We start from the raw sequence: 12,717 nt of genomic DNA on the forward strand, positions 1-12,717 counted from the left end.
CTTTTTAAAAAAAGGCAACTGATAAATGATGAGGCCAAAACTACATAACGATATTGTAAATTAGTAAAACTAGAACAATCCCTGGAAAGTTAGATATTATGAAGAGGGTGTTGTTGAAACACACTGTAAAGCAATTGCTTCAATAATTAGTTATATTTAACTAAATAAAAACAAAGTAACTATTTTGAGGTGGCCATGGACCATGAAGTCACGGCCTAATTAATGCGCCCCAGTTATTATAGGCAATACTGCACATGCCATTGTGGTTCCTGGCCATCATAATGTATCCCTTCATTCCCCAGGAGGTGCCCCAGGAGTTCTTCACCAACCAGAAGTCTCCTCCCTTCTTAGCAGTTCCATACCCGACAATTAACACTGATTGGTCCCCTTTATATGATGTGCTATTCCTCATGTATACTCCTGAAACCATAACATTATAGATTCAATTGTGAAATAAAACTAGAAGCTAGGAAGGAGCTAGCTAAAATTATTGTAGTATTCAAGATTGAAAAGCTTGGGCCATTGCTGTAGTCTGTATGAAAACTTAGCTGTCTTCTGACCCTTCTTGTTCATGGGACTGACCCGGGCCTTAAACCTTTGGCCAGTCTCTAGAGGGAGTTAATCACTGTTGGCATCTTTCCTTACACGATTGGCTGGTATGCATAACACAAGTTAAGCATAAATTTTATTAGTTTCTCGACCACCCGCTCCTGCACCCAAGCGAACCAAATTTGAAGCGTGTTCCAATGATCAGAGGCCGAGGGTTTTCTCATAGCCCTACCTAAGAACAATAAAAACCATGGAAGAAGGGTTCAAGAACGACGCACTGTTTAAGAGGTAGGGTAGGTGGAATTACTTCCCCTGGAATTGTACCCTGCAGGTAAGTGACGTCACGATGATGTCTCATTTTTTTGACGAAAATGGCGTGTACAGGCTGAAATTGTACCCCATCATAAAACTGTGATATTCTTATGCACAAGTGGTTCGATAAAATCCATTTGCATCTAAAAAACTACATGGACTGGAATTGTACCCACTCCAGTTAGAACTCACGTTTATTTTACAGGTTTATTATCATCCAGAATGGGTCAGTGTACGGGGTGAATTTGGACACCCCTGGAATTGTACCCCTTGTGACCGCAAAAGGTGTACGAACCGGAATTTTACCCTCTCCCTATTTGTCTGTGATTAATAAGTGAGTGGTACCGAAAATAAATAGAATATAATGTGCGTTAAACTCCAAACTTAGACTGTATTTGAAAACGCATTTTTTTTTTATTTGACTAATCAGACTTTTACACAATAATGTGTTAACAATATTTTTCATTGGTCCTATTTGTCTTTGTTTGCTTAAAACATAATGAAATCTGTCAGTCAACATGTGATATTTTAGTTTTTCTTTTGCGTACGGAGTAAGTGTAGAGCTAAAGCTATTTTGTACAAATTACGTAAATAACTGCTTTACAGTAATCATTCAAATTGTAATGATTAAGGAATACCATAAAAAAACCCATACCATATCTATAATATTAAAACGAAACAGTGTTTTTTTATTTCACGATTCTGAACCAACCACTCGGCGGATTTTCACGATTTTTGTGTTGAAAGAAAGATAGTTTTGAGAACTAGGGAATGTCGAAGCCATAATTTTAGTTTAGGGTCCCAGTTTTTTAGAAATTAAGTTTTAATTTTTCAAAAGTCTAGCAGCCGACGCTAAGATTCTAAACTAGCTTTTGGCATAAAATAATTTGCTTGACATAACAGCTGTAAACATTCAGCTTTTGTGTCACAAATTCAGCATTTGGATAAAAATGTAAATACATACTTAGGGTTGACTTATTTATACTATGTGTAATGCTAATCGATACGTTCAATTCTTCTGTAAGAGGATGACATATTAATTAAATATACATAGTAAAATACTAGGATGTTCAAATTAATTTTTAAAGCAATCTTTGTAATCTTCGATTTGTTTTAGAGCAATATAATTTGTTTTAACTAACAGCTGGTTAAATATAAACTATGAAACTATGAGGTTATTTTATTTACTCTTATTTTGTCATTGATTATAGGAAATAATTAAGATTAGTAGAGATAATTAGACCACAGTTTAAAATAGTTTAGACCAAAATTAATTAAACCACAGTACAAATCGAGGCTCTGTACATGAGTCTTAATAAAAAAAGGATAAATGTAAATTATTTTACTGCTTCAATTTTCAAGGAAAGATTAGAAAGATAACAATGTTTACATGTTTTAATTCTTCATGGTAGCTTTTTGTTTACAATTCGTGTTTGACTGCTTTAACTTTGTTTGGAGTAGGCCCGGAAATATTGATGTCATAAAAAGAAGATCAAGAATAATCAGGAATCACGATTTTAAATTGCCACCACAACCTCAGCCGGGTTTTATACAAAGATGGATAACATAGATTGAACACAACGTCAACATTGACCTAGGATACTGCAATTGGACAAACCATCCTTTTATGAAATCGTGTTCAGTTGTGGTTACGTTTGGGGGTGCCTATATCAGCGCCCCCAAACGTGAAAATATCACTTTTATTTCAACTACGAATATATTGTAGTTTAAATTAACTAATATGGGAAATTACGATGTACATTTATTCAATGAGGGTGGGTAATTATCAAGGATAGAACTGATAACGGTATGGATAATAAAAATTGACAATTACGTCATTAGCTTTACTACCGTGTTTACTTTTTATTATATTCCTGCTACATGTGACCAGTTCTTTTTTCAAATGAATTTTATTTGAACCAAACAGCTGTTTAAAAACAAACTGTTATTGTTTTTACTTTTCTTTGTTTACACTTTTTTGTTTAGCAATTAATGCAGTGAAATAGGTGTGATGATTAGTTTTGATGTTAGGACACCAAAGTTAAATTATGTGTACTGTGAATTTCATTGGATATTATCGTTTTATTTTAGGTCGTTTCAATTCAGACCTACTGGAAATTGTGTATAGTAGTTGAATTGTGGTGATAATAATCATGGAAGAGGCAGGTATGCTATGGAAGGTGGTATCGTTGACTAGGTCTATAAATTCTCAATTGACTATTCTCTCTACTGTAGGCTACTAAAAACAGTGTGCGTCTTTGCGAATCGGCTGAAAATCTCACTTCAACGCTTTTCACATCGTAAAAATTGCAGAATTGCTGTTTTATTGTAAAATTATCGGATTTAAAATGCATAGGGCCTATCGTATAGGCCTATGATGGAATAAAAACATATTTTGTCACACAACATTTGTTTACAATATGATTTTTCACATTAAAACTGCAAGAAACTTTGTCTTTATATGTGTAAACTAGATCTGAATTGTACACGGTTTTAACTGACTACTGAATTCCCGTACGTAGGACGGGCTAACACCTAGTTTAATATTAATTGTAAAAACCAGAGGCTATAAAATATACTGGTGTACCTGTTGCTCGAATTCAAGCAATTACGAAATATAGCAGGCGTAATTTAAAAAATAATAACAGTCAAGATTTCCGATTAACTTAAAAGAGGCGACTACAAGGTTATGAAAAATTCACGATTTACATAACAGTTTGATATAATCAACATATATTTAAAAAATCTTATCATATTTCAAAAGCTGATATTTTTTTGTGTTTTCTAGGATTGTTTCCCACTCATAGCCGTACTATGTTGTTCATCCTACTAATATTATAAATGAGAAAGTTTGGATGTATGAATGTATGAATGGGTGTTTTTGACAAGTAAACGCGAAAATTACTGGTCGGATTGGGCTGAAAATTGGTATGATGATAGCTCACATGCCCGATTAACTTATAGACTCGTTCTCATGTCAAAAGTAATTTCGGGCTCCATCCCAGTGGCTCTGGAGTTTCCCATGTTAAACTTATGAGTAATCATCCCAAGTAGCATGCATAACGTTTTAAAATGATTTTATTGCATTTAAAATGATTTTTAAAAGAATCTTAGAGGGAAAATGATTTTAAAATTATTTCCTCTTCAATTTTCTAAATTATATGGTTTTGTGAAGAAAAAACATTTTAAAATCATTTTCATAATCGACTGAAATATTTTTTAAAATTATTATTTTCCCTAATGAATAAAATTATTTTAAAATAATTTTTAAAATGACTTGGTAATTTTTAAAATGATTATTTTTCGTAATAAATAAAATTATTTTAAAATCATTTTTAAAATGACTTGGTAGTTTTTAAAATTATTACGTATCTGACGTATAAAATCATTTTTAAAATATGTTTTAAATAAGATTTTGAAATTTTTAAAATGATTACAAAATTAATTAATTAAAAAATTTTTTTTAACATTATTTTTAAAATAAAATGTTATTATTTTTAGACCAGTTTAGTTTATTTATCAAAAGTATAACTATTTACTGTAATACCTATTAAATATTTGTGAAATGGTTTAGTTTAACATTATGACAGGTATTGCAATTGTTTTAGAAGTGGTTAAACTATGTATCCAATGGTTTTATAGAACGATTTAAAACATCCATATACTGTGCTACGTATTAAATCAATCAGCTGTTAGCTATGATTCTTATTTAAGTCCTACTATTTTACCCAATACGAACGAATACAGTACACTAGTACTCTCTGGGGCCCATTTCATAATAAAGTACAAACTAATAATATGATTATTAAATCAGCTGATCGCCCAATGCAATCTAATGGAAATTACAAGTTACAAGTTGTAACTTGTAGTTTATTATGAAATGGGCCCCTGGTGATATGGTCGTGGAATTCTACTGTCTTCTTGGCTTTTAATTTTTACATTACATTGGAAGTCTATTCTGACTAAAGTCAATACATCCAGCCTTTGACCAGAGCTGTAATTCCAATGCAATTTTACCAGTATAAAGCTCAACTCATGAAATTAACCCTAAAATAAAATAAACAAAATTTCGTCGTCACTATTGGTCGATGTCACCGGACATGAACTAGAACTGAACTAGACACGAAAACAAGCTTCAAAATAATTAAAGTTAGAATGGGATGAGAAGTCAACTTGTATTGGTTAAGGCGGTGACACACTATCGATCTTTTCCCCGATCAAGACCCCGAACCGAGCAGGGAGAAGGGAGAAGGGAGACAAATATCAGCAAAATTTTACTCCGAACATTTCCCCGAACATGACCAAGACCAGACGAATTCTACCGAGCGCGGCAAAAGGAAGTTTGGAGAGAGAGAGAGAGTGTGTGCGAGTGAGAGCGCGGAGGCAGTGCCGTGGAATCTAAAAAATGCACACCAGACCAAAGCCAAAAAGTTTCTATAACATAAAAATTATTGTTAAAAGTCGCATTTTGAAAACTTGTCGCAAAAATAAAATATTCTAGAAAGGATGCTTAGTTATATCTATTGAGTTCTATTGGTTTTATTCATTGAAATAACGTTACAGAATGATCATTTTAATTGCCTTTAATAATATTAATGTTTATATTATTTTTGAAAGAATTTAAGTCAACATCAATTACTTAATTCAACCTTAATATTATTGATATAATTGATTTAACGGTTTCTACACTTTCAACCTTGACCAAACAAACCACAAACATTACATCTTAAATGATTATAATATATAACGGCAACATATTACCCAAAATTTATTTATTTTACCAATTAAAGAGTTTAATTGCCATATTAAATCAGAACTATCAATGCTAGCGCAGGCGGCCGCTCGGTGCGGCGCTCGCGACGATGTACGGGGCAAAAATGTACCGTGACACACTATCGTACATCGGACCGTACATCGGACCGATCTTTTCTTTGATCTTTCGCCAAAAAACCGCCTCCAGAGCGCTCGTCTCCCTGCTCGGCCTGATGTCTTGTTCGGCGTCTTGATCGGTGTACGGACCCGTGACACACTATCGAACATCCTCCCTTCGACCTCCCTTCTCCCTTCTCCCTGCTCGGTTCGGGGTCTTGTTCGGGGAAAAGATCGATAGTGTGTCACCGTCTTTAGTTTATAGCCGATGCGCGCTGACATAATGTTTCCTATTTTTGTCTGTCTGTGGTGTGGTTCCATCTACGGCCACCACCACAAGCGGCGCTACAGTCAACCAGACTCAACTCAGCTGACAAGACAACAGAACAACGACGCCGTTTTTGAATGAACTTTGTGTTGTTTTTGTTTACTGTTTGCGTTATAAATAAAGTTATAAATGTTCATAAATCTGGACCAGTTTTCATGTTTGGTGTGTGATGTGATGTATAATTGTATAAATTATCAGATGGATTACCTTATTTGCAGCCTGCGGTTTACAATCACAGTGATTCAGTTCAGTTCGCGAAATCGGTTGCTTATTGCTAACCATTTAACTTTCAATAGTGCAAAGTACTAAAGTAGTCTTGTCCATTAAAATCTGAAGAAATCTTTCATGCGTTTCATGTCAGTGATGTATCAATGAGCTGAAGAAGTTACACATTTCTCTTTATTGTTATACACCGAGACACCGAGCGTTGGTAAGTTTATCTGCTGCTTAACTTACATTTACCGTTGATATCAACTTACTTTTAGGCATTTTATTTTGATGTTGTGGGTTTGACTTTAAAGTTACATTTTTAGGGAAAGTAGGGTAAGCTATAGCGGCTGACTTACATAACCTCTAAAGCATATAACTGTCTAATCCTTTAAGTTATAGGTAGGCCTAGCCTAAATGGCTTTAACTTATTGTACCATCAAAAATTAAAAGTAGGAATTTACCTAAGAAAGCCTATAGCCCTCACTGAAATTATATAAACTGTGGGGTAGACTTCTGTAGGCCTAGGCCTATCTGTTGTCAAAAACAACCGGATGAAAATATCGATCGATATATCGTTTGGTTAGCCTAGTTATTGTTAACTAATGAAACGATATATCGAATGAAATAATCAATATAGCCTATTGAATAATTTTTCATTCGGTTGGTTTTGACAATAGGTACGGAAGTGTACCTACATAACATAAACCTAACTTTAATGCCCAGTGATTGATATTTTGTAAAAAAAAAACTACCTTTGTTCTTTTACGCAATTGTGTTACAAAGGCTATGCCTAACTTAAGTTAACTTACCTTTAAATGGTTGACATCCATAACTTATCTGTTGTCAAAAACAACCAAATAAAAATATCGATTAGGCCCTATTTAATTCGATAACTTAAGTAGCCTATATCGTTTGGTTAGTTAAGTTAGGTTAACTTAACTTACCAAACGATAGGCTATTTCGAATGAAATAATTGACAGGCCTTACTTATATTGATTGATATTTTCATTCAGTTGTTTTTTACAACAGATGTACGGAAGTTTACCCCCTGTAAATACTTAAGTCGCTATAACTTAAACTTACCCAATTAAAACCTTAATTCTAGTGTTTCAATGTTTACACCTTTTTTTTTGAAGTGCAGGGGGTTAAGTTACTTATAAGTTATGCTAGGATTATTAGGTTATTAAGATTTGTAGCCTTAAGTTAGGCTCAGCTCTGAATTGCCTGTCAATCTTTGACCTGAATTTCAGCTTGAAAAGTAGGCCTAAGGGGAAATATACGAAAACTAATGTAAACTGCCCAAATACCGTGACCTTAAGGAAGGTTCACCTTGAAATTGCCTTATAACTTGACAAATAAAATTACGACTTTTGGAACAAATATTTCTTACAAATATAATGTGTACAATTTTCTCAACAAAATGCTGGTTTCAGGTTGAATTATGACCAAAAAATGTACTAGCCTACGTCCTTTTTTATCCACACTCAATTTTCCTACTATTTCTTAATTCTGTGATTCATGGAAATAATTCGTGATTTATCAGCCAAACTCCGCAATTCAGCAATTTTGGAGCTGAAAGTTCCTAAAATGACCAGAAACTGCCTAATTTCAGGCTTAGCCTATATAAAGCTTAAACATCTTTGACCCGCAATATTTTTATTATTGGCGAGAAAATACGAGAATCATGGTAGGCCTATTTGAGTGAGTCACGGTATTTGGCAGTTTACCTTAAGTTAGGCCTATTTTTGTAATTAATTCTCTTAAGTTTTCATATTTTCTTGTTCTAAATGTCTATTATCAATATGGGTAAGTTAGGCATAAAACTTATTCAAACAGTAGTCCTAATTTAATAGTTTTTTACAATATCTTGGGATGAGATTTTACATTTTCTGCATCCGCCTTTTTAAAGTTTCACACAGTTATTGGCTAGGCTGGGGATATCACTTATTAAGTAACCACTAACTCTACCAGGCGTTTTGGCTTAAGAATTATTGATTGTAAATTTTATAAATTTTGTCTCAATCAAAATTTGAAATGTTGTTATTTGGAATATTATTTTAGGTGCTGTTAAGTCCAAGTGGAATGTTGAAGAGGGAGTAATTGTGAAGACCATCAGTGGTTGGATTCACCAGACGCTCAACAAATTAAAATGCTCGTCAGATGCAGGGTGAGCGTTACAAAAAAAAATTTACCAAAAATAAACCTCAAAATAACATCTTAAACACTTGTTAATCCTTTCATTACTTTGACTTTTAACTCATGTACTCATGACAATCGATAATTATTGATCTGTCTACAGCTCAATCTATCGTAACCTTCGTTACAGCCGTTTTGGCATTATAATAACATCGTATATATACACACACAAGTCCGTGAACGTGATAACTTGTGTAATCTTTGTCCAATTTCTATGAAATTTGGTTTAAATGCGTAAGGCGGGTTAAACTTAAATGAGTTCGCGAACCATGGGACAACCATGATCAGACCATGGGAACCGGTTATATGGGGTAAAAAATGGGTTTTCTCACTTTTGAGCCTCAAAACAAAAATCATCCCAATTTCTCTCTTGGCCTATCTTTTTAAAGAGTTAAAAAACAAATAATTTATTTTATCAAAGTGTTTTTGTACGGTAATTGGTAAGGGAGAAATAAAAAAAAAATTGTAAATCTAAAATTCCCATGTTATTCTTATGGAGAATATTGTAAAATGTCGTAGTTTGCTTGTTTATGTATATATTTTGATTAAAATTGGCAAAATTTACTTATTTTATACTAACCTATTAATATTTAACTAGAAAAATACTCACCTAGGTACTTGTTAAACCTAATGTTATTTAAATAGATTTGATTCCAAATCAATTCAGACAAATGGAAATTTGCTTAGTCGGCAGGTTTGCTGTGGCAAGGGTATTTTTACTATTTTTATGATTTTTACTATGACAACCATACTCCAACTGATTTTCTACGTCTGATGATAGTAGGCCTATTATAATGCCAAAACTGTCGTAACGAAGGCTACAACAGATCGAGCTGTAGACAAAAAGGTACCTAAATATTTATTTTAAATTTATCTGTATTTCATCCGTTTTCTGTTTTTGAATAATTATACAATTATTTCTCATTTTAGAGTATGCTAGACATTTTTGGCATTTGGTTTGACCTTTTATGGAGTAGCTTTTGGTCTATTGATATTAACCTAAATGTTGTTAATTTACTTTTAGGCTACCATAGGTACGTCTTCATATCAATCAGTCAGAAAATCTTATTAATGGGAGAGAAGGGCAAATTTAATTATTATTCCTTACAATTAAGTTAGCCTAGTCTATATTTAAACCAGATTTTCAATGCAATTCTAACTTTTTGGGAGTGTTAAGTAACTGCGAGGTAAGTTAAAAATGTAATTTATTTCGTTGTATCCAAACAAACCAATTTTGTATGAGAATGCCCAACAGTTTCTTAAAACCTTTAAAGACAATGTAAGTCAAAGCAGTTAACGCCATTTTTTGGAGTGCAACGTTACTTAGAACCATAGTGAACCGGAATTTCAGCGGATATCTATATTCTCTAGTGAATTATCAGGTCTCTGCTTTAAGGAGCTTTATGGACTTTTCCACTCTAATATAAATAGTTTAATTTGTATTAAATTCTTCAAATAGGGTTTCTTTTCTATGTGCAGGACGGCCCTCGTGAGATCACCACCTAAATCCACAGAGAGTTCACCCTCAGTACCCTCCTAAGAAGACGAGGTCTTCCACACAAATTAATATGTCTTGTACTTGTACATTTTTTAAATACATTGTTTAAATTACTACACAACTTGTTTTTATTTTCTCATCTAATATAGTGTATTGGTGTTTGCGAGCTAAATTACCTTGCTTATTTAACAAAATCAAATTGTCAAATTTATTAAAGGAAACAAAAACTGTTGTCTTGAAACTTTGAAAATTTTGAACCTTAAAGAATTAGTTCTACATGTCACATTTGATACCAAATAATTTATGGTTGTTTCCTGCTATTTATTGTAATACAGTAACTAGTATCATGTGAAAATTGGTTAATGTTAAAGTTATGAACATTTATTTGCAGAGGTAAGCTTTTTTATTGTATTACAAAAGAAGTGTACTGCAATGAATGATTTTGAATTGAATAAATTATAGCTGAAAAGAAAGATAAATCTAGTTCTATATATCTATTTTGTTTTAATTTACTCTTAAAGGTATTTAAAGTTGACATTCTCATTTCCTTGCAAATTAAATAATTACAGTTGTGATATATTATTTATGGAAATCATAAATTTAAAAAAGGTTTAAAAACTGGTTTTAAAATCATTTATAAAAGGTTTGGAAACTATTTTAAAACCCCTTTTAAAAGGTTTAGAAACCATTTTAAAATCAATTTTAAATGGTTTAGAATCCATTTTAAAATCATTTTTAAGAGGTTTGGAAACAATTTTTAAATAATTTTTAAAAGGTTTGGAAACCATTTAAAAAACCTTTTAAAATTATTTAGAAAATGATTTAGGATGTTAAAAAATCATTTTAAAAACATTATATAATTATTTAAAAAATGATTTTATCAGCTTTCACACGCCAACTAGAATGTTTTAAAAATCATTTTACAATTATTTCTAAAACAATTGGAAAATGATTTTAAAATGATAATTCACTTATAGCATGCTACTGGGGATATTTAAAAAGAATAAAATAATTTTGTCAGCTGTTTCAACTAGACCTACACAAGTTGTTTCTATGATATTAAACAGTTGTGAGGTTTGTCCCCTCAATATCAGTACTATTAGTGCAGTACTATTATTAGTTTCTTTTCATTTATGACAACGTCAAATTTGAACCAACTCGCAACAAAAAGCTGCGAAAATAGAATAATTGCAATAATAAATTAACTATTATCAAATATCTACGTGGTTTGGTTAATTGAAATAAATTATTGTTCCGAGGTGAGGATTTTAAAAGTAAATATTGATTGGTCTCTATAGTTGTAATGAGAACAATCACAAGGTTTAAATTTGCTTTGGCATTTCAATGTACACCAGAAGAACTGCCAAATTACTTATTTCACAATTTCAGACAGCTGATCTAATGAAATAAAATATAATATTTTTCACCACACTATGATGTTTTTGGCTGTATTACATACGTTAATTGGTGGCTGAAAGTTACGTTTGCTGGCCATGCCAGCTGTCATCGTCATTTGGGGACCGAGCAGGTTTTTACAGCCCGGGGCCGCAAAATCAGCTGTCCGCTTACTTACTTAAAACATGAATGCATTTTAAATACACAATCAAAATCCATAGCATTGCAATAGAATTGTGTTATTGTCACTGTTGCCTAGCAACTATTTATTTTTATTTTTGTTGATTCCTCAAATTATTCCTTCACATAACCTTAAAGTTGTAGTTGTGCTGACTATCAGTGTGCATTATTATAGTGGTGAATAGTGGTAATAGGGTATAGTGTGGTGAAAAATAGCGTTCGTACCACGGACCGAAATGGTTTTGCAGCTCTCGATCGATTTAAGTTCTCGACATCGTCTCGAACTTAAAAACTATCTCGAGCCGGCAAAACCTCATTTTCGGCAATAGGTACGAAATATACTATTACCATAGACTAACCAACACAAGTAGACTTCTCATCCCATTGTAAATTTTGAAGCACGTTTTTCGTGTCTAGTTCATGTACGTGACACAAAGGCGCTAGTGTCGATGAAACTTTGTTTCCATTATTTTAGGGTTAATTTCTTGATTTGTGCTTTACTGTTTGGTTATATAACTAGGGTACAAGTTATTTTTTATGATTAGATCGTATTATTTGGTTAAACGAGGTTTTAAATGGCTGTAATAACGGGAAACAAATTGTAAACAAAACACGACCTCTACATAAACCGTACATGAACTAACAATAAAATTGTCTTCAGCTGTTCCATAAGGATGAGAAATCTACTAAGGGAGTATGTTTTATCTATGCTATTACACAACTATGTGGTAGGCTTAATTAATCTAAAACTTTATCATAGAATTATGTTTTTCTAAACTTTGTCTATGGTCATATAAATACAAAAAAAGATTCTATCACTGTTGCTGTATCAACCCAGTATCTGCTTTTAGAATTTTAAAAGTGTCTAAGTTATGAAAATAATGTGATCGATAAATTGTCATGGAACCAGTAGGAAAATATTTTGTACTAGGTGGCGTTCGCAGAGGCGTCCACAAAATTGAGCGGAGTCATCAAGGGTTCATATTATATTCTTTTTGTCATACTGCAGTAAAAACAGTCGTTTTAATGCACGCGTTGTGTGTCCAAACAAGGCCCCACTAGAAAAATCTTTTTTCTAGTGGGGCCTTGGTCTAAAATAGCAGTTTTACCATTTAGGGAGTAAAAATCGTTTTTAGCCTCTATGGAGTAAACATCAGCTGTTGCCAACTCAGTTGGAAAT

At 32.6% G+C, this 12,717-nt stretch overlaps 1 protein-coding gene and 1 long non-coding RNA gene across 2 annotated transcripts in view; one reads left to right on the forward strand and one right to left on the reverse strand.

Moving 5' to 3' along the window:
* Positions 1–130: 130 nt before the first annotated feature.
* The window catches only part of LOC128982127 (procathepsin L-like), a 163,339-nt gene continuing 150,752 nt past the window's right edge, over positions 131–12,717 (reverse strand). Inside the window, exon 7 of the mRNA XM_054401177.1 lies at positions 131–420. Coding sequence (XP_054257152.1) covers positions 209–420 — 212 coding nt within the window. The 3' untranslated portion in view covers positions 131–208. The remainder of the gene's footprint in view (positions 421–12,717) is intronic.
* Positions 6,108–10,070, forward strand: LOC128982128 (uncharacterized). The gene is made up of 3 exons (XR_008489538.1): positions 6,108–6,488; positions 8,330–8,435; positions 9,944–10,070. It is a non-coding gene; the product is annotated as an uncharacterized LOC128982128 (long non-coding RNA).

Source organism: Macrosteles quadrilineatus, unplaced genomic scaffold (assembly GCF_028750875.1).
Source record: "Macrosteles quadrilineatus isolate MER2022 unplaced genomic scaffold, UCM_ALF_1.0 Scaffold_126__1_contigs__length_306307, whole genome shotgun sequence".
NCBI lineage: Eukaryota > Metazoa > Arthropoda > Insecta > Hemiptera > Cicadellidae > Macrosteles > Macrosteles quadrilineatus.